At 42.5% G+C, this 22,737-nt stretch overlaps 1 protein-coding gene across 2 annotated transcripts in view; it reads left to right on the forward strand.

Moving 5' to 3' along the window:
- Window positions 1-22,737, forward strand: part of LOC135542432 (zinc finger protein 385B-like) — a 148,540-nt gene that overhangs the window by 38,774 nt on the left and 87,029 nt on the right. The window contains exon 2 of one of the 2 annotated variants that reach the window (XM_064969370.1): window positions 1,001-1,336. In XM_064969370.1, coding sequence (XP_064825442.1) covers window positions 1,003-1,336 — 334 coding nt within the window. In that variant the 5' untranslated portion in view covers window positions 1,001-1,002. Of the gene's footprint in view, window positions 1-1,000; window positions 1,337-8,754; window positions 8,845-22,737 lie in introns of those variants that run through there. The other variant, XM_064969371.1, reaches the window with a different exon arrangement.

Below are 22,737 nucleotides of genomic sequence, written 5' to 3' on the forward strand. Positions count from 1 at the left end.
CAAGAATGATCATTGGAAACAGGATGCACCTGAGCTCAATTTCGAGTCACATAGCAAAATATCTGAATAATTATGTAAATAAGGTATTTCTGTGTTTTATTTGTAATACGTTTGCAAAAAATGTCAAACTGTTTTAGCTTTGTCATTATGGGGTATTGTGTGTAGATTGATGTTTAAAAAAAAATGTAATCCATTTTGGAATAAGGCTGTAACATAACAAAATGGGGGTAAAGTCAAGGGGTCTGAATACTTTCCGAAGACACTGTATGTGTTTCCCATGCCTTTCTGCATGTGAATATGTAGATGTGAGTGGAGGTGACCTGGTTTTTACCAACTAGTTGCTAAATCATTTGGAACGAGCGGAGCGACAGTGCTTTGATAAACACCAGGTTCACCTCTGGCCCCCGGGAAGCCTGCACCCTCTGTTTGACACAACGAGCGTCTGAGAATCATCATTTTTCATCTCCGTCAAAGAAAAATCACTTGACCTTTTGCTGATAGGCAATTTGGCAGTGAGTGATGCTGGGTCTGGGCTATAGCTTTGTCTTTGTCCCAAATGGCACCCTATACCTGGGATAAAAGTAGCACACTGTATAGGGAATGGGTACCATTTTGGATACACGTTTTGTGATGATGGCAGAGCAGAGGTAAAACAAGTGGTACTAGTTGATGTGTTGACTAGCAGTTTTTGAGTGGAACTCAAAGCATGTGAAGACTTTGTGCAGAAGATGACGCTAATAAAAAAAGCGAAATAAGTTGTGAATATGTGGTTTTGAGAGAAGACTTCTCTCCCTCTGCAATTACTGTCCTCATATTCTTTGCCTGTATCTATGCTCTTGGTGTTACCTGAGGAGTTTTGCTACGAAATCCCAGCCGTTTGCACCCGAGTTGGAAAACTGAAGGGCAGCACACTGTAAGATGTCTAAAGAAGACCTTGCCAATTCTGTACCTATTACTCATCTCTTGACTCACCCTGTTCCCCCGCTGTGTTAATTTCTAGGTATGAAGAGGCCTCGGAGTCCAACCCAGTTGCTGCAGAAAGGCAGTGGCGGCGGCCATGGTGGAGGCGTGTGCTTGCCCTTCAACCTGTGTGGCGAGCTGCTACAGGAGCCAGAAGAAGGACACCCAGATGGCCCTCAGCAGATGAAAAGGCTGCTCTACTCCCTCTGCGAGGTGTGCAACCTCCAGCTCAACTCAGCCGCCCAGGCCCAGGTCCACTACAACGGCCGTTCCCACCTGCGCAGGGTCAAGCAGCTCAACAATGGAGAGCTCCCCCCGAGCACAGGCAGCGGCACCAGTCCAGCACCGGCCGGCACTCTCACCTGCTCCAGCACAGGTAAGCTGGGACAACTCACCATTCACCAATTCACTGGAACATATAATAAAATAGAATAATATGTTATTAGTCTGTCTACTGAGACAGAATTATTCTGCTCTACTTCCAACACCCAAAGAGTTGTTTGTCTCTGTTCATCTGTCTCTCTCTCTCTGGGCGTGCATGTGTGTGTGTGTGTGTGCACTGTGCACACATGCAATTGTGGACGGAGGTGTGTGTGTTTTTGTGAGTGAGAGAGAAAAGTGCATCGGTGTCCTGTGGGTTACTCATGGTGAAGAGATTCCCTGCCCCCCAGGGTTGACGAGGCTTGTGATGGGCTGTGCCCTCTCTCTCCCCTGAATTAACCCAGCTGGAGATGCCTGGTTAGGGCCAGAGTCTGAGCATCATGCACCCGCACACCCTAGAGGAATGAGCTCTCACGGAGGAGAGAAGCCATGGAGCTGGGGTTGGTGCTCAGCTAGAGCTGGAGATTGGGGGTCAGGCTGGAGCTGAGGCTGTGGGTCAGTTGATGCTGAGGTTGGAGCCCGAAGTCGGGCTGGGGCTGGGATTGTGGGTCGGCTTGGGCTGGAGTTGGAGGTCGACTGTTGCCTGCTCATGGCATAGCTGCAGCTCAAACACCACTCTCAGTGTATTATTGGTGAGAGAGCAGGGAAGAGAGAGTGAGAGGATTACATAGGTCAGGTGCAGTGGGGCAGAGGAATATAATCACAGTTACCAGGGCAGATGTACTGTAAACAGCATGGAAAGAGCACTTGCGGGTGAACCACCATTTAATAACACTGATGTTGTAGAGGGATGTATTGGGGAAACCAGATTAAACCCTTACAAGTAGAGTAGGTAAGGTTAGATGTTATTAAAAAACATTGAAGCGATTTGCAGAAACATTTAAATGGAACACCACTAGCTAAACAGTAACAGAGTTTTGGAAGAAAATGACTGGGACCATCCAGCAGATTATGAACTAATGGAATAGTCCCAAAAAATGCTAATCCCACCCATCTGCCACACAATACAGCATTGATCAAAAAGTATTTGAAAGGAAACAAGCTATGCTATTTGAACCCAGGTCTGTTTTAAAGTCTGTTCATAACTCTCCTTTCAGTCAGGAGGTCCACACTGCTGTTGTGTCTTTTGTAGGGCTGTCTGAGCCAAACAAATGTAATTACAGCAGACTCAGGCTAGGACTGGAGATACTCCTCAGTAATGCTATATCATCCTAATCAGGAAGTGATGCAGAGCGCCTGGAAATCTCCTAAAGTCACCACACACCTTGTAAATAAATGAATCCTTGACCTGCAGTGAACCAATGATTGTGCCAATTGGATGTATTGATGTCTGATATGGCTATGGTTCACAATTGCCCCCCCCCTAAAACATTGGCAGTAGAATGGCTTTACTGAAGAGCTCAGTGACTTTCAATGTGGCACCATCATGGGATACCACCAACAAAATGTCTGCCTTACTAGCGCTGCCCCGGTCAACTGTAAGTGCTGTTAATGTGAAGTGGAGCAACAGCGCCTCAACCAGGTAGTGGTATGCCACACAAGCTCACAGAACGGGACCACCGATTGCTGAAGCACGCAGCATGTAAAAAAATCATCTGTCCTCAGTTGCAACATTCTAGTGAATGAGTTCTAAGTTACAAACTGCCTCTGGAAGCAATGTCAGCACAAGAACTCTTCGTCAGGAGCTTCATAAAATGGGTTTCCATGGCTTGAACAGCCGCATACAAGCCTAAGATCACCATGCGCAAAGCCAAGCTTCGTCTGGAATGGTGTAAAGCTTGCCGCCATTGGACTCTGGAGCAGTGGAAACATGTTCTCTGGAGTGATGAATCATTCTTCACCATCTGGCAGTCCAACGGAGAAATCTGTGTTTGGTGGAAACGCTACCTGCCCCAATGTATTGTGCCAACTGTAAAGTTTGGGGGAGGAGTAATAATGGTCTGGGGCTGTTTTTCATGGTTCGGGCTAGGCCCCTTAGTTCCAGTGAAGCGAAATATTAACGCTACAGCATACAATGACATTCTAGATGATTCTGTGCTTCCAACTTTGTGGCAAAAGTTTGGGGATGGCCCTTTTCTTGTTTCAGTATGACAATGCCCTTGTGCAAAAAGCAAGGTCCATACAGAAAGGGTTTGTTGAGATCGGTGTGTAAGAACTTTGAATGGCTTGTGCAACCCTGATCTCAATTCCATCGAACATCTTTGGGATGAATTGGAACACAGACTGCGAGCCAGGCCTAATCGCATGACATCAGTGCCCAACCTCACTAACATGCTGACCACACCTCTCGCGTCGCATGCGCGAGTGTCGCAAAATACATTTACACCTGTTATTTAATTATATCGCACGTCAACGAGCATCTGCGTAGCCGGGCGCTAAAATAGAACTTGATTATTTTTTTGATGCTTGATGCGCTGCAAGTCCCGCCTCTCCCATCTCCTCATTGGGTTTTAGGAGCATATACCCACGTGAGTGACTGAAAGATGAACTGAAGTCCACACTCCATTCCTGTTGGTGGTGGTAATGCACGTTTTAAAGTTGTTTGCAAACCGCCATAAAGTCCAAAGAAGAAGAAGAAGCCTGAAGGAGGAGAGATACTAACTTGGTTTATCCTTTTATCTATGGATAAATTGTCCAAATAGAGGACCTACCCTGGCGTAACCCAATGTTTATCCCAGGATAAATTAGATAGCAACAGCAAGTTGGCTAGCTAAATTGACGTAAATCTTTAATGCTTTTTGTTCTGTCCCCAAATTAATATAGTTGTTTCCGAGTTCGTTTTGATATTTCAACCTGCGTGTCGTGATTGCGTCTGCTGTGGGTGGACAAAATCCTCATGTGTGCGATGGTGCACATGAGCAGTCTGGTCAGCACGTAATGCTCTTGTGCAACAATGTACCAACAACCAGTGGAAAGCCTTCCCAGAAGAGTGGAGGCTGTTATAGCAGTAAAGGGGGGACCAACTCAATTAATGGCCATGATTATTTTGAATGAGATGCTCGACGAGCAGATGTTCACATATTTTTGGTCTTGTGGTGTAGGGAGCCTAAACAGTACCAACTACCAGCCTACAGGATCCAGATAACACTGGCCTCACCACTAGATGGCAGTGCTGACAAAAAGCAGTAGCCAATACACTGCACCATAGAGCCGCTAAAAGGGTTTATGGTAAGTGTTGGTGTTATGAATATAAAATAAAACTATTTGCACAGTAGCCCTTTTTCTTCCCATGGTTGATTTAAAAACCAAAGAATTGTTGTGGGGACTTTACTCCCCTCACAGGTATATGCTTCCAGTGATCAGAATATCAATAATTTGTAGACAAAACAATTTGCCTTGGGGTTTCATTGAAATTCTAGCAATTCTTTGAATTTGACCTTTCATGTTCATTGGCATTTATATGTCATTTGTAAATACAACATTGAAATTTCTCTTTGATGAGAGCTCAATAATAAAAATAGAGGAATGTCACCGTGCAAATGGTGGGCAACATCATCTGTATATACAAAAATATTATCTGAAAGTACAAATGCAATTGTCTTATGTGCTTGTATTTAGGCTACACACAGCACTGAGGTAAAAACTGTTCTGGTGCTTTGGTAGGTTCCTGAGCACTGAAGCTATTGTAAAAGTAAAATGTGAAAGAGTCATTGTGTAAAAGCACATTTTCACCCATAGTCGATTTGCATCACCTTGAGATTTGTATGACAGAAACAATGACCTTATCAAACCTAGGCTGGGAGCATAACTGTTTGGAAAGTTAATTACTTTATTAATTAATTCATGTGTTGTGTCTCTTGGGCCATGCTGTAAATATAATCTTGTAATGGGATCTTGATTACCAACAACGACGAGACGGCCTACAGGGAGGAGTTGAGGGCCCTCAGAGTGTGGTGTCAGGAAAGTAGCCTCACACTCAATGTCAACAAAACGTGTGTGTGTGTGTGTGTGTGTGCATACGTATATGCTCGTCTATACATCTCCCAACATTGATGACAAAAAAAACGAACAAACACATGCACAAATACATCCCTCTGCCTGTCCCTGGGAAGAGTGTTTCCGCAGTGTGTTTTGTCCTTCTCTTCTGATATAGTCATCGAAAAGACTTTCTGAATCGCACCAGTGACTAATCAGTGACTAATTCATTATTCCCCAATTGCACTACCCAACCAGTGTTGCAATCACATGGTACTGGTACTGTATAATTCAAACTCATTTGTTCGCCTCTTTATTTACAATTGTAACGGACACAATTTGAAATCGCCCTTCGAGCATGAAAGCAGACATTGGCAAGATGCCAAGTTGGCCCCCTCTTGGTGATAATTGAAGCATTGCTCCAGATGCTATGGCAGAGTCATAAATAGCCCATGGGCTCTGGTCAAAAGTAGTGCACGATTTTGGGGAATAGAGTGCCATTTGGAACGCAACCTTTAATTGATTTACTCACCAGTGAGGGCAGTCAGACAGGCTTTATTTGTTTCTGTACTTGGCACGGTCACTGGAGAAATGAGCTGCTAGCTAGGTCAGGGAAACTGCTGACGCGTCATTGGGGAGCATCAAGATGCTATTGGGACAGATTGCACAGAGGACATTGGCACTCACTCAGACACACACACACTCTTGTGTGCACACACATACACGCACGTACACACACACACACACATACACACACACACACACACACACACACACAACACACAGATGACGGCAAGAGCAGTGCAGCATTCCGGGCTGTGGTGTGGGATCTCTCTATTTACTTTCCATTAAGGACAACTTCTGTTTAGGTTAAAGAAATGATGCACATGAAAAGTGATCTAATTTTGGTGTGAGTGGCATCCAGTGCCGGTTATCTGTTATTCAGGCACTGTCAAACTGCATCCTGTCAACAGAAGCAGAGCAGGGCTAACATGGCAGGTTAGGGGGAAGGGAAGCGGGAGGAGAGGGGCGAGGACAGACTGATTGGGCTTTGGGACCAGTAGGACCTCTAGAGAACGATCTTGAGAGAGCTAGATGTTTGACTGACATTTCTGTTGCTCCTGTCCACCAATCTCCCTCCTCCCTGCCTCAACAAACTCCACTCGGAACACAAGGTCGTTTTCATTAGGACAGGTTATGGAGTACAGCTGGTCCAAATTGCTCCCTATAACCCCTCAATGTGGTTAGCATGTCTGGATCGGTAAAAGCAGTGTAATAGTAAAAGCTTTCACCATATTGCTTCCTGCAAGGATTATGGCCAAGTAAAGTGATAGGGAACGAATTGGGACTAGCTTGTTGTGTAGTGTACCCAAGTATAGCGTAGCATTGTGTAGTGTCGGGGGTTGTGGCGGACTGCTGTGCATGCATTGCTTTCACACTCCAAGGTCACTTTCACACTCTTTATGTAGCACGTTATTGTCTGCTCTTGTAGATTGACATGAGAGAGAGAGATTGAAATATATCCCACATGAAAAAAGTTGTTTGAATCAGCGACACTCCCTATGGCTACTGTCCTTGTATTTCGTCATTCTCAGTATTACACCTGGCCAGCACCATTGACTTGGCAGCATACAATATATTTGAGGAGCTTTACATAGTCAAGATCTTTTCAGAAGCTTTGTTTTATTTCGGTCATAGTACATCCCTCATGTTTTTCCCCAAGGCTCGAGACATATGTTTGCTATATTAGAAGGTGGAACATTTGTGGCGTTTGGCACATGTTGAGGCTCTCACTCTGTGTCAGTGAGAACACATGCTCTGTCTCTGTCGGGAGCTCAGTGTTTGTAGTTCTAGTCCGTCATCTCTCTCTCTCCTCTCTCGCTCTCTCTCTATTCAATTTCAATTTAAGGGACTTTATTGGCATGGGAAACATGTTTACATTGCCAAAGCAAGTGAAATAGATAATAAACAATAAAAATGAACAGTAAACATTACACTCACAAAATTTCCAAAAGAATTAAGACATTTCAAATGTTGTATTATGTCTATATAAAGTACGTGTTAAAGTAACAAGTATTAAAGTATTAAAGTAAAGTATTAAAACATAAATATTGGTTGTATTTACAATGGTGTTTGTTCTTCACTGGTCACCATTTTCTTGTGGCAACAGGTCGCAAATATTGCGGCTGTGATTGCACACTGTGGTATTTGACCCAATAGATATGGGAGTTTATCAAAATTGGATTTGTTTTCGAATTCTATTTGGGTCTGTGTAATCTGAGGGAAATATGTGTCTCTAATATTGTCATACATTTGGCAGGAGGTTCTCTCTCTCTTTCTCTCTCTCTCTCTCTCTCTCCCTTTCTCTCTTGGCACAGGCCATGCCATCACACTGTGGCCACGGCCAGGCTCCCTGGTGCTGTGTGCCTGGCTCTCCGTGCCAGTCCTGCTTTATTTATCCCATGCCTGGACCGTGCCAGGCCCTGCTGACGCCAGGAAGACCCCTGCCCTCCCACTCCTTCATACAGGGATTAAACTTGGCAACCACTAATAGGGACTCACAGGCCCTAAAGGTTCAGAGATTAAAAAGGAAATGCCGATAGGGATATGTCAGTTGAAATTTGATGGTGATGTCTTCTTCCTCTTTAAAAATGTGTATGTGTGTGTGTCACCGGCATACCACGCTTGCTCGCACCTTGTGGGTAGCCCCGCGAAACTACGTGCACGTGTGTCATTGATTTCTCTCACTTTAAACCGTGTGTGCATACATGTGTGGTGTGTACATGTGTGAGAAAGATGACAGGCTTGTTAGCTGCTTGGTCAGATAGTGAGAGGAATGTTATGTCATAACATGTTCTGAACATCAAACACACTCTCTCTCTCTCTCTCACTCACACACACACACACACACACACACACACACACTTATTTACAACTTACTCAGAAGTGTCACTGTGAACTAGTCTCTCCTCACCTCATTTGTTATCTCTAGTGGCATGGCTTATCTGTGTTTGTGTGTACGTGCATGCATGCGTGTGTGTGCCTGTGCACATGTGCGTGCCAGCTTGCGTGTGTGTGTGCGCGTGTCACTCTCTCTTTCTTCCCACTGAGTGAAGGGTTTTGCTCAGGGGGAAATGAGCCAGTGTCTAGGGAGCTGCGGAGGTGTGCTGATCTTAAAGTGTGTTGTCACACTGACGATAAGGCTCAGAGGCAAGGTGCACTAGTTCTTCACCACTCAACACAGTGCAGCATTTCTTTATCTCGCTCTCTCTCCCTTTCTCTCTCTCCCTCAGCTCTCTTTCTCTGTCTGTTCCTCTCCCTTTTCCCCTACTCTCTCTCTTTCTTAGTCCCCTTCTCTTTTCCCCTACTCTCTCTCTTTCTTAGTCCACCTCTCTCTCCTTCAATCTCCTTCTCTCTGTCTCTCTCTGCCCCCCCCCCCCCTACACACACACACACACACACACACACACACACACACACCTACCTCTCTCTCGATCTCTCTTTTAACATAGGAGGACGCAGATTCTATTCAGCATTGGGAGGGAGGAGTTGTGTGTGTGAATATGTGGACCAGTCTATTGAGCCGAGGTGAGCGACGCTGTTCCGTTGTTGCTGATTGTTTTCAGTAGTGCTGTGCTTGACAGAACTCGAAGCTGGTAACAGTACAGCAAATGCATGACTTTGACATTTCTTTCAGTTTATTGATTTCATAGTAGTTGTTCCCCGCTTTGAGTGAGTACGTGTTTGATATACAGTGTCTCTGTTAGGTTACAGTATGCCAACAGATTTTTTTATTTATTTTCTTTTTGTATTGACATTTGAGAAGCAATTTTTTATGATGTATAGTATTTTGAATACACAGTTATGGACAGCTCTTTATAGCACACTGTAAAGAGGATGTTGTGAATTTGACAGTAACTTACAGGCAGCTAGTGGTAAGTAAGTTACTGTATTTCATATTGGAGTACAACTACTGTAATCTAAATGTAGTATCAAAGCAAGTACTGAGTAATGACACACAGTAAAATACATACCGTAGAATTGATTGTATTATACTGTTAAAAAAAAGTAAATGCTAATGTAATTGTATAGAATGAATGATTGAATTAGTTCAATTCTTTAAGGGCAGATGGGATTTGTATTTCACAGTATTATACTGTAATTACATGGGATTGGTGTAAGCAGGTTGGCTGATAGCTAATGTGTTTACACATTACAGCATATCAATTCATATTTGGTATGTTATATCACTTGCACTTCTAGAGGTCTTATCAAATTCTTTCAAATTGGCTGCGACTACAGGGCAAAACTGACCAAAAGGACATGTCAAAATGCTCAACAAGGTTTAAGACTTGATGCCATTCCAATCTGTCCCCTAAACATTTTCATTTCATGGGGCGCTACTACTACATACCAGTTAAATTGGTGCAGCATTGTTTAAATATGTTAATGTGCCAGAAACCGCAATACTATGCACCCACTGTTGGTCAAAATGGTTTTGGCACTCCAATAACACGGTATAACACGGAATTACTGCACACAAACCTTTCCCACAACGCATCATACATTACAGTATGCTTCAGTAAATCTTTTTACACTATTTTACTGTTGATAATACCACAAATTACCAGATAAATTACAGTTTTCCATTAGTGTGTCTGTGTATATACTCTACTCATCTACTTGGGAATCAGAAGGTGTGTGTGTGTGTGTGTGTGTGTGTGTGTGTGTGTGTGTGTGTGTGTGTGTGTGTGTGTGTGTGTGTGTGTGTGTGTGTGTGCATACAGCTTGTGACCATAGATTGTTGATACTAGAGTAAGGGCTGTTGTATTCTGTAACAGTCAATCATTCAATCATGACTGTGTGTGTCTGTCTGTGTGAGGGTTTGTGACTGTGTGTGTATTTTCTTTGGTTGTGCGTCTGTGCATGCGTGACTGTGTGTGTTTGTTTGCTGAAAGAGCTATATGGAGTCTGGAGTTTTCTCCTCTGTCATTATGCAGAAAGCTAATTCAATAGGTCAATATCACACCGTCTATCTATGTCTGCCTGCCTTTCTGTCTGTATGTCTGCCTGTCTGTCTCATCATGGGCCATCAGAAATTAGTGTGGCTTCCCTGCACCCAGTATATTGGTCAATTCAAATGCCTGTTGATTGTATTTATTGGTGTTGTCTGGATTTGAATGTATGTCCAGCATTATACATTATGTTCTTCAAGCTTATGTACTTCATTACTGTAGATCAATAGACACAGTATTAATGTGGAGAATAGCTTTAAATCAGCTTTACGGTGGTAAGGGGGAACTCCATATCGCCTTCTCACACCATGTCACTTTTATGGGGGCTGAAAAGTAGTGTCAGTCTGCTTAATACTCGCTCCTAGGCTCCCTTATATTGGGTTGCGTTCATTAGGGTACGCAGCAAAAAAAAAACTTTAGCATTTTGCAAGGGAAAAACGAAAATTAACATTTCTTTTGGACAAATCCAGGTAGTACCTACCTGTTTCACTCCATTTCCCTTTATTTCGGACCACTTTCTTCTGTTTCTTGCCTAATGAACACGACCCTGTTGGTGTGATGCTTTATGGTTTCTCAGACGTTTGTCCTCAGACCAGCTGGCTGAAATGAATACAAACGTTTGTTCCTCTGGATCCTTTTTATTTGCTCTCTCTGCTGAGTTAACCCACCTCTTGTCTTCCGGTCAAATTGGACAGATTTTTACAAGTTTTCTTTCTGAAAAATGTACACAGGGCATCTGAACACACAAAACACATTTTGACGATTTTCATCACATTTTTTTTTTTTTTTTGACTTTTGTACACCTGTGGTATTCCCGGTCAAAAATGACCAGTCATTAGAAATGAATGGATGAGACTACAATTAGTGTATAAAATTGAGTTCAGGAACATGCCCATTCATCAGATGGACACACTTCCTCTCCCAGACCCCCACATGCATGTGTGTTTGAGCACACACACACACCTCACTCCCCTTCTTGTCTTCCATAGCAACCCCCTACGGGAACCTTTACCCAATAGAATCTTTCCCCCACGGGAACCACACCTGTTGGCATTCTCACAAACAATCGCAACATTTTAACTTTTCTCACAGCTCTGGAAAGTAAAGCTTTTTTGAGGCCTTGCTCACAATGCATTCTGTGGCAGCACAATGACCAACCGATATACTATATGTAAGGCTCTTGATCATATCTTTGATCATGACACTGGTGAGGAGGACAGAGGCCAGGAAACTGACAGGGAAGATGCATTAGAGGAGGAAGTGTCAGAAGTTGAAGACAACACAGAATATGATCCAGACCAAGAGACAACCGATATGGAACAATCCAGTGATGAGGAAGAGGGCCCTGCTGAGGTTGTTGTTACATTCCGGGTCAAAGAATGGGAATTTGTCCTGGTCTTCCTCCCCACCTGAGAGGAGAGGTCGGCTGTCGGCTGAAAATGTTATCAGGATGAGCCCAGGGCCAACGAGATACGCCATATCCCGGGTTGATGACATAAAATCCTGATTTGAACTGTTTCTGACAGTCTATTGAAACTATAGTGATCAACATGACCAACTTGGAGGGGAGACACGTTTACAAAGACAACTGGAAGTAGGTAGACCAGACAGATGTTCAAGCATACGTGGGTCTCTTGATTTTGGCTGGCGTGTACAGGTCCAGAAACCATCTACCACCAGTTTATGGGATGTCTGGTCGTGCCACTATGTCATTTCAGACATTTCACCCGTGTTGTCAAGGGTGATTCGCTTCGACAACCATGATACATGACCAGGCCGCCGTCAACCAGACAAGCTGGCAGCAGTCTGATAGGTTTGGCACAAGTGGGTGGATAGCCTGCCACTCATCTATAACCCAAGTCCAGGCACATGCAACAACCACCACGTATTTTCCAACATGTGCATGAGAACACACAAAATGTTACCACCATTGATTGACAGATTGTGAACATTTTAATGTTTGTTATTGTTATTAATACTGTTATTTTTTACTGTTGTTCTTTAGTGCGTTCAGACATACATTTTGTAATATGGTAAGGTTTTCAAGTGTGGTTTTGGGCCTATGTCCTTTCTTTACAAATAAAATCATACCGGTCAGTTTTGACCGGGAACTCAACCGATGTTATTTTGTGCCACTATTTAAAATGTTGAAATGGTTTCAAAACAAATGTCCTTAATAAACTTTGACACAGTGATAAATAGCACAATATGTTTCATCTGAGTATTTGTTATAGTCAAAATAATCCAAACATTATGCATTCTTTTACTCAAAAACGAGTTGTATGAGCTCAGGTCAATGAGGCCTACAGGCCATAAATAACAAAACTTGTAATGTTCACAAGAACTTAAGTTGATAAAATGATGTAGCACAACATTAGGTGATAATATGTATTATTATGGATTTATAATCAGCTATAATGGGTTAGTCATTTAGGACAAGGAACACAGAATGAATTAACATGAAACAAACACAACAGGAGGGTTAATTGAATCTTTGAAGTCTCTTCTGTGATGTTAAGCCCTGAGAACAACTAAGGGGTTGGGGCGGGAAAAATGTAATGTAATACACTCATATTCATAGACAGAGCAATGGATGCAAGGATCAATGGCAATATATCATTACTTTAAAAGTCCAAATTTGTATGTACCAATCCCAGATTGAAATTTCAGTACAACTGAAGTGGGTACCTTTTGGAAATGTGTGCGTCTTTGCACGTTAATATGAGAGTTCAATGCAATTTAATTACTTTTAGTCAAGTCAACTCTAACAACTGACACATTGCTGATTCAGTGTTGTACCAAGATCAAATATTAGATGAATAATGTGAGGAATGTCTTTAGAGATCAAATAATAGCTTTGGTATTGCCAGTAGCGGTGCGTGGGTAAAATCAATGGGGGAAAAAAAAGCCATTTAACTATGTGGTGTTATAATTGCGTTGTTTGCTCTATAACCGGTTTGTTTATATGCCTTGCAACCGTGATATGTAGGCCTGAGGCCAAAACAATAAGAATACACAGTGGCAGAATAAATTCAACCACACCTTGGCTTCATCATGAAACCGGAGAGCAACCTCTGTCCGGTAAGGTCTGTTACAAGCCAAATACAATCAAAGGGCAATAGAAAGTGTGTGTCTGCTTTCTGAAAGGTTATAGTTAGTCCTGAGAAATTAGTACTTTTCTAGCTCTGTTCGGTTTCAGTTTGATTATTCAGTTTTGTGGACCCCCACAAGTGTCAGGGGACTCATATAAAGGTAACCGTACTGGTTAAGGAAATGAGCCTCCACTGAAACCTCCAGCGACTGTTCACGGCCCGGAACCTCCAACGAGTGTTCACGGCCCGGAACCTCCAGCGACTGTTCACGGCCCGGAACCTCCAACGAGTGTTCACGGCCCGGAACCTCCAGCGACTGTTCACGGCCCGGAACCTCCAACGAGTGATCACGGCCCGGAACCTCCAGCGACTGTTCACGGCCCGGAACCTCCAGCGACGGTCAACGGTCCGGAGCCTCCAGCGACGGTCAACGGTCCGGAGCCTCCAGCGACGGTCAACGGTCCGGAGCCTCCAGCGACGGTCAACGGTCCGGAGCCTCCAGCGACGGTCAACGGTCCGGAGCCTTCCTCTGCGCTGGTGCCCAGTCCAGGCACGGCGTCCAGTCCCGCTCCATGGCCGGCACCTTTCTCTGCTCCAGAGCCGCCATCAATGCTAGTTGCCCACCCTAACCTTTCAGGTTTGCGGTCACGCCCTGACCATAGAGAGCCCTTGGGGTCAGCAACCGCTGAATACCATAGCAAAACAGTCAAATAATTTTACTAAAAAATATTCATATTCATGAAATCACAAGTGCAATATTGCAAAACGCAGCTTAGCTTTTTGTTAATCCACCTGTTGTCTCAGATTTTGAAATTATGCTTTACAGCGAAAGCAATCCAAGCGTTTGTGTAAGTTTATCGACAGCCTAGCATAGCGTTATGTACACTTAGCATCAAGAAGCTTGGTCACGAAAATCAGAAAAGGAATCAAATTAACCGTTTACCTTTGATCTTCGGATGTTTTCACTCACGAGACTCCCAGTTACACAACAAATGTTCCCTTTGTTCCATAAAGATTATTTGTATACCCAAAATACCGCCGCTTGTTTGTCGCGTTATGTTCAGAAATCCACAGGAAAGAGCGGTCACGACAACGCAGACGGAAATTCCAAATAGTCTTCATAATGTCCACAGAAACATGTCAAACGTTTTTTATAATCATTCCTCAGGTAGTTTTTAAAATATATATTCGATAATATATCAACCGAGTGTGTAGGTTTTTCAATAACAGTGGGAGGAACAATGACGGCTTTACTCTGTAGCGCAAAAACTCACTCCGAGAGCCCCCACCTATCCACTTCTGCAATGTGATCTTTCACGCTCATTTTTCAAAATAAAAGCCTGAAACTATGTCTAAAGACTGTTGACACCTTAGGGTAGCCAGAGAAAAAGGATCCTGGTTGATATCCCTTTAAATGAAGGATAGGCATGCATAAGAACAGAAGGGTTTCAAAATAAGAGGCACTTCCTGATTGGATTTTCCTCAGGGTTTCGCCTGCAATATCAGTTCTGTTATACTCAGACAATATTTTGAGTGTTTTCTATCCTAATCTGTCAATTATATGCATATTCTAGCATCTGGTCCTGAGAAATAGGTCGTTTACTTTGGGAATGTTATTTATCCAAACATAAAACAAACCAAAACAGTGCCCCCTAGCTTCAAGAGGTTAACACTTTTTGGTTACGACATCATTGTCACGCCTTGGTCTTAGTATTTTGTGTTTTCATTAATTAGTTGGTTAGGCCAGGGTGTGACATGGGTTTATGTTGTTGTATTTCGTAAAAAGTTATTGGGATTGTGGCTGAGTAGGGGTGTTGCATAGGTTTGGCTGCCTGAGGCGGTTCTCAATCAGAGTCAGGTGATTTCTCTTTGTCTCTGATTGGGAACCGTATTTAGGTAGCCTGGGTTTCACTTTGTATTTCGTGGGTGATTGTTCCTGTCTCTGTGTAGTGTTCACCAGATAGGCTGTAATAGGTTTCACGTTCCGTTTTGTTGTTTTGTATTTGTCTCAGTGTCACGCCTTGGTCTTAGTATTTTGTGTTTTAGTTAATTAGTTGGTCAGGCCAGGGTGTGACATGGGTTTATTGTTTGTTGTAATTCTTAGTGGGGTTTTTTAGTTTTTGGGATTGTGGCTGATTAGGGGTGTGTGTTGCATAGGTTTGGCTGCCTGAGGCGGTTCTCAATCAGTCAGGTGATTCTTGTTGTCTCTGATTGGGAACCGTATTTAGGTAGCCTGGGTTTCACTTTGTATTTCGTGGGTGATTGTTCCTGTCTCTGTGTTAGTGTTCACCAGACAGGCTGTATAGGTTTTCACGTTCCGTTTGTTGTTTTTGTTATTTCATGTATCGTCATTTGTTCTATTAAAAACATGAGTAACCAACACGCTGCATTTCGGTCCGACTCTCTTTCGACAAACGAAGAACATCGTTACACTCAGTATTTTCTTGTAATCGTTATTTGTTTCATTAAAAAACCATGAGTAACCAACACGCTGCATTTCGGTCCGACTTTCTTGCGACAAACGAAGAACGTCGTTACAATCATTCCATGTGTTACTTCATAGTTTTGATGTCTTCACTATTACTCTATGGTGTAGAAAATAGTTAAAATGAAGTAGGCGTAGGTTAAAAATAGAAAAAGTAGGTTCAAATGAGTAGGTGTGTCCAAACTTTAGACCGGTACGGTGTATATGTATTTCCTGAGCTTTCTTATATGTCCTAGATATAGAACAAACACCTCAAAACCTTTTGCCATTTTATGAATGTGTTATTCAGTGTGTTTCTCTGGGCTATAGTAGTAAAGTCCAAATTCAATATATTATCCCCAAAGACTTATCCCTAAAGGGGTCCTAAAATTCCAAATCAAATAGTTCAATGATCCATAGTGTGACCACCTTAAAAAATTTCAATATGTCAGTTTGGGAACCCCCCCCCCCCAACGGCTTCGACTTTTAAAACTTAAGGATTAGCCCCTTTTTTCCCCCGCATAAAATGACAAAAGTAGTGCACTATGTAGGGAATAGTGTGCCATTTGAAGAAGCACACTGTATTGGAATAAAGTGCATTTTGGGACACACCCAGAATGCCAAAGCCTAGGCACTAGATCCTGAGATCAAGAAGAACCCAATGAAAGTTTCAGAAGGCTCCTACCCAATTACTGGCATTATTCAAATCCCAAGCTTGCTAAACACTGCATTGATAAACTTTGCACATATTTGATGTTTATTTCAAGAGCTTGAAGCTCTCAGAATTTCCCACCTCAGACTGGTTAGACTGAGACATTGAGGGTATTATTTTGTTGTGAATGGTGCCAATAAAAATAATGGAATGGTGGACTTGTTACTCTTTGAACTTGTAATTATACAGCACTATAGGTCAAAACACACAGCATTGTAAAAATGCCTTCAAATTGGTTGTTTGTTAGCATTGGCCCAACCACATTCCTTTGTTTGATAAATCCTGACTTTTTGTGTGGTTTGGGTTTCGTTGCACTGCACAGCACACCTATTGTTGGTCTACCTGTCTACCTGTCTGTCTACCTGTCAACCTGTCTGCCTGTTTTGTCTTTCCTTTGGTCTATTCTCATCTGGCACTGTGAAGCAAACCAAAACTGCTCTTTTACCAACTTCTTTCCATAGTATGTTCCTTCAGCTCAAATGACAGTGACAGTTGGAGAGCGATGACTCCATTGCCTCATTCACACTGTCACACATACAGCACCCCCACCAATGCTAAAATAATATTTCAGCACAAAGATTATCTGGAAGGTCTGTCCCGTTCTACTCAATGTTAATGATGTTGTGAACATTGTGGAAATTAAAGCTGGAGTGTATGAACTGTGATTGATGAGTGTGTCAGCTGTTTGGGATGAAAGGCCATTATCACTAGGAGATACAATTATAGATCATGACACGGTTGAATTTCACTGGGAGCTCTGTTACTTAAGTCTAGTAGCTTAGTCTACACACAGCACCACACTAGTTGTGTTGAGGGGAATACTCAAGCTTTTGTATTGGCAAGGAGACAGGACAGCATTATGTTAGCCTCAGAACATCTTTACTAAGACAATACTGGATATGGTGTAGAGAGCACATGGGTTCTGTAGCATAATGCTTCAGCTCTTGTTAATGGTATGATGGTGTGAATAAATAAGAGGTGCTTGTATATGCTTCAATTCAAGATGTCTAAGTCAGGGGTGTCATTGACCCCCACATGGCACAATATTCCCTATTTAGTGCACTTCTATTTTAACCAGGGCCCATTGGACTCTGGTCAAAAGTAGTTTAGGTAATAGGTTGCTAATTGAGACACATACCTATAACGCATCCAGGGTGAAACCAGGATGCAGACACAGGAGGCAGATGGTATTTATTGAAATACAATGGGCAGGTCGGGTACAGGCAGAAGTTCATAAACCAGGTCAGAGTCCGAAAGGTACAGTAGGGTTTGGCAGGCTCGAGGTCAAGGCAGGCTGAATGGTCAGGCAGGCAGGCTCAGTGTCAGGGCAGGCAGAACTGGTCAAAACCGGGAGGGCTAGAAAAACAGAGACTAGGAAAACAGGAGCACAGAAAACACGCTGGTAAGCTTGACAAGATCAGACGTACTGGCAACAGACAAACAGAGAACACAGGTATACATACACTGGGGATAATGAGGAAGATGGGCGACAGCTGGAGTGGGGTGGAGAGAAGCACAAAGACAGGTGAAACAGATCAAGGTGTGACACATATCCAGTTTTACAGAAGACAAGAATGGAGTTGGCCTTGGCCACGTTTTATGTTTGGGACCTTGGGAGAGCAAAGGCAGCTGCTGTCATCGCTGTGGTTTACCCATGGCATTACGACGGTGGAGTTACAGGCTGGGTTGGTTACACAGGATAGCATTTATGCCACACCTGACATAGGTTATTCAATCTGACCAACCATTCAAAAGATATAAGCCTGCTGTTTGTGTGAGAGAGAGTATATAACCTACACATTTGTATGGGGCCTTTTGTGAGAATCTGACTAATTTCAGGAGTTGCTTGTGAAGGAAAACCAGATCTGTTTGAAATAAAGGACAAACAGCATTGTATGATGACGACTACAAACTGGAGAATGGAGTTGCTTAGCAGGTTAAAGGTAATTTATTAGCTTATTTCTGATTTACCAATAGGATGATATAATTTTATTTTATTTCAAGTTTGTTTCTCATGTTATGCTTCCCCTTCCACCTCTCGTTCCTCATACTTTTCAATGCACCGCAAGCTGATTCAATCCATTTCCACTAACATTGCTACATGTTCAAAACATTTTTCAGAAAGAAAGTTGAAAGTCAAAAGCAGTACATATGCTAAAAATTCACACATGGTGAACTATCCCTTTAACTCCTTTCTGTTAGACTTGAAAAACACTCAGGTAAACTTATTTCTGATAGCAAAGAATTCAATCTGTATGTGTCTCTCCTTTTTGCAGCCATGGGCTCTTCTCTCTAAAGAGAGATGTTAAATTTAAATATGAGATTCATTTCAAAGGGGATTCAGGATTCCAACAGCAGCACTGAGCACTTTGTCTCTGTACACATATTTGACTTTCTTGTTTGTTACTTCAAAGGCATCATTGTGCTTCTGGCTTGGTGTTCACCAATCGTGTATTCTAGTCCTGACGTTTCTGTCTCGTACCGAATTGTTATTCTGCAAGTAAGTCCTTGGAGAATAAACTGAACGGGTGATATCATACAAGATTCAATATTCTCAATGTGAAACCACTTTTTCCTATTTTCTGCAAAATTAAGGATTTATGCTCTTACCAAGGGGGAGGGGGGCGAGAAATATAGACTTCAATTTAAGGTAAACCCCACTACAGCTTTGATATTCTTCTTTAAATACTGCTGTCAGGAATCCACAGGGAACCATATGGATTTGAGGGTTGAAAATAGCGCAGGTTATTATAATTGCCACTCAAGTTTCCCTTTATAAGACAGTCTGAGGACTCCCAGTTGAAGTCGGAAGTAGACATACACCTTAGCCAAATACATTTAAACTCAGTTTTTCACAATTCCTAACATTTAATCTAAGTAAAAATGTTCTGTCGTAGCCCAGTTAGGATCACCACCTTATTTTAAGAATATGAAATGTCAGAATAACAGGAGAGAGAATTATTTATTTCAACTTTTATTTCTTTCACCACATTCCCAGTGGGTTTGAAGTTTACATACACTCAATTAGTATTTGGTAGCATTGGCTTTAAATTATTTAACTTGGGTCAAACGTTTCTGGTAGCCTTCCACAAGCTGAATTTTGGCCTATTCCTCCTGACAGAGCTGGTGTAATGGAGTCAGGTTTGTAGGCCTCCTTCCTCACACATGCTCTTTCAGTTCTGCCCACACATTTTATATTGGAATGAGGTCAGGGCTTTGTGATGGCCACTCCAATACCTTGAATGTTTTTGTCCTTAACCTCTCTGGGATATGTGGGACACTAGCGTCCCACCTGGCCAAAAGCCAGGTTAAATGCAGAGCGCCAAATTCAAATAAATTACTATAAAAATCAAACTTTCATTACACATGCAAGATGACACTTGTTGTGAATCCAGCCAACATGTCAGATTTCAAAAAGGCTTTTCGGCGAATGCAAATGATGCTACTATCTGAGGATAGCACCTCCGTAAACAAAGAGAGAAAAGCATCTTTCAACCCTGCAGGCGCGACACAAAACGCAGAAATAAAAATATAATTCATGCCTTACCTTTGACGAGCTTCTTTTGTTGGCACTCCAATATGTCCCATAAACATCTCAAATGGTCCTTTTTGTTCGATGAATTCCGTCCATATATATCCAAATGTCTATTTATTTGGCGCGTTTGATCCAGAAAAACACCGGTTCCAACTTGCGTAACGTGACTACAAAATATCTCAAAAGTTACCTGTAAACTTTGCCAAAACAATTCAAACTACTTTTGTAATACAACTTTAGTTATTTTTTTATGTAAATAATCATAAAAGTGAAGACCTGATGATCTGTGTTCAATACCGGAGGAAAACAAACTGTAGCTATCTTTCTGGTCACGCGCCTCTATCAAACAGTACACTACAAGTGACCCTCGTTCTGAACAGGGCTATTTCTTCATTACACAAAGGAAAAACCTCAACCAATTTCTAAAGACTGGTGACATCCAGTGGAAGCGGTAGGAACTGCAAGAAGGTCCCTTAAAAATCTGGATTCCCAATGAAAACGCATTGAAAAGAGTGACAACAAAAAAGAGAAATCTGAATGGTTTGTCCTCGAGGTTTCGCCTGCTAAATAGGTTCTGTTATACTCGCAGACATGATTCAAACAGTTTTAGAAACTTCAGAGTGTTTTCTATCTACATTTACTAATAAAATGCATATCTTATCTTCTGGGGATGAGTAGCAGGCAGTTGAATTTGGGCATGCATTTAATTTGGATGTGAAAATACTGCCCAGTCACCAAGAAGTTAAGCCATTTTGCCACAACTTTGGAAGTTTGCTTGTGGTCATTGTTCATTTGGAAAACCCATTCGCGACCAAGCTTTAACTTCCTGACTGATGTATTGATGTTGCTTCAATATATCCACATACATTTCCAGCCTCATGATGCCATCTATTTTGTGAAGTGCACCAGTCCCTCTTGCAGCAAAGAACCCCACAACATGATGCTGCCACACCCGTGTTTCAAAGTTGGGATGGTGTTCTTCGGCTTGCAAGCCTCCCCCTTTTTCCTCCAAACATAACGATGGTCATTATGGCCAAACAGTTCTATTTTTCTTTCATCAGACCAGAGGACATTTCTCCAAAAAGTACAATCTTTGTCCCCATGTGTAGTTGCAAAGCGTAGTCTGGCTTTTTTATGGTGATTTTGGAGCAGTGGCTTCTTCCTTGCTGAGTGGCCTTTTAGGTTATGTCGATATAGAACTTGTTTTACTGTGGATATAGATACTTTTGTACCTGTTTACTCCAGCATCTTCACAAGGTCCTTTGCTGTTGCTCTGGGATTGATTTGCACTTTTCGCACCAAAGTAGGTTCATCTCTAGGAGACAGAACGCGTCTCCTTCCTGAGCGGTGTGACGGCTGCATGGTCCCATGGTGTTTATACTTGTGTACTATTGTTTGTACTATTGTTTGTACAGATGAACGTGGTACCTTCAGGCGTTTGGAAATTGCTCCCAAAGATGAACCAGACTTGTGGAGCTCTACAATGTTTTTTCTGAGGTCTTGGCTGATTTATTTTGATATTCCCTTGATGTCAATTAAAGAGGCACTGAGTTTGAAGGTAGGCCTTGAAATACATCCATATTCCTGAAAACCTGAAGTAAACAGTGGCCAGGGGGTGCTAGGGCACCCAGGTTAAACTATACCAAATTGTTGGGGACATTGCCCTTTGTAGGGTGCCGTCTTTCAGATGGTATGTTGAAAGGGTGTCTTGACTCTCTGTGGTCACTAAGATCCCATTTAACCAAGCAAGAAAAATAAACGTTCAATCAGTATTGAGTGAATGAACAACAACATAAGTTTCCTGTTGTGGGGTTTTTCCATACTGTCCATATAAAGTGTGTCAAGATAATGCGTTCATGACAGGGTTCATAGCATAAGCGTTAACGCCACCGCAATGGGATCTGAAGTCACAAATTCATGTATTTAAAAAATACATACTCTAAAGTTTGGGTTAGACATAAGGTCACCAGTGTGATTAAGATTAGGTTTAAAGTTAAGGTTAGATTTAAAATCCGATTTTAAGAAGATAAATGGTAGGAATAGGCAGGGTTCGTGACTTTATGGCTGTGTTAACTAGACCAATCTGAAGGTCCTGGGTTCGCCTCTCAGAGGAAAAATTTGGACCATTCTGTTATGTTCATAGTTTTGACACCCCCTGCCAATCCCAACACACACACACACTGGCCTGCACAGGCACGGTGTGTGCGTATTTTCAAATATTAGGTGGCCATTATTAAAATACCATTGTAGAGTGACAATGGACAGGGACTGTGGTGTGTGTACTACTACACACGTCTTGCCAATAGTGTGTGATTGCGGCCCACTTCCCATTGGTCCTCCACTCTTGAGCACGCCCCTGCCAATCCCGAGGGGGGGCGGTCTGTGCATATTTGTAAACAACAGCTGGTGCACGAAATCTAAGGAAGTCTCTAGATTTTGCTCGCCTGAGTATATTGTGATCAATTGCAGGCCACACTACTTGCCTAGAGAGTTTTCAGCTATACTTTACGTGGCTGTTTATTTACCACCACAGACAGATGCTGGCACTAAGACAGCACTCAGTCAGCTGTATAAGGAAATAAGCAAACAGGAAACCACTCACCCAGAGGCGGCGCTCCTAGTGGCCGGAGACTTTATTGCAGGGAAACTTAAATCAGTTTTAC

The sequence above is a fragment of the Oncorhynchus masou genome, chromosome 6, assembly GCF_036934945.1.
Source record: "Oncorhynchus masou masou isolate Uvic2021 chromosome 6, UVic_Omas_1.1, whole genome shotgun sequence".
Taxonomy (NCBI): Eukaryota; Metazoa; Chordata; class Actinopteri; order Salmoniformes; family Salmonidae; genus Oncorhynchus; species Oncorhynchus masou.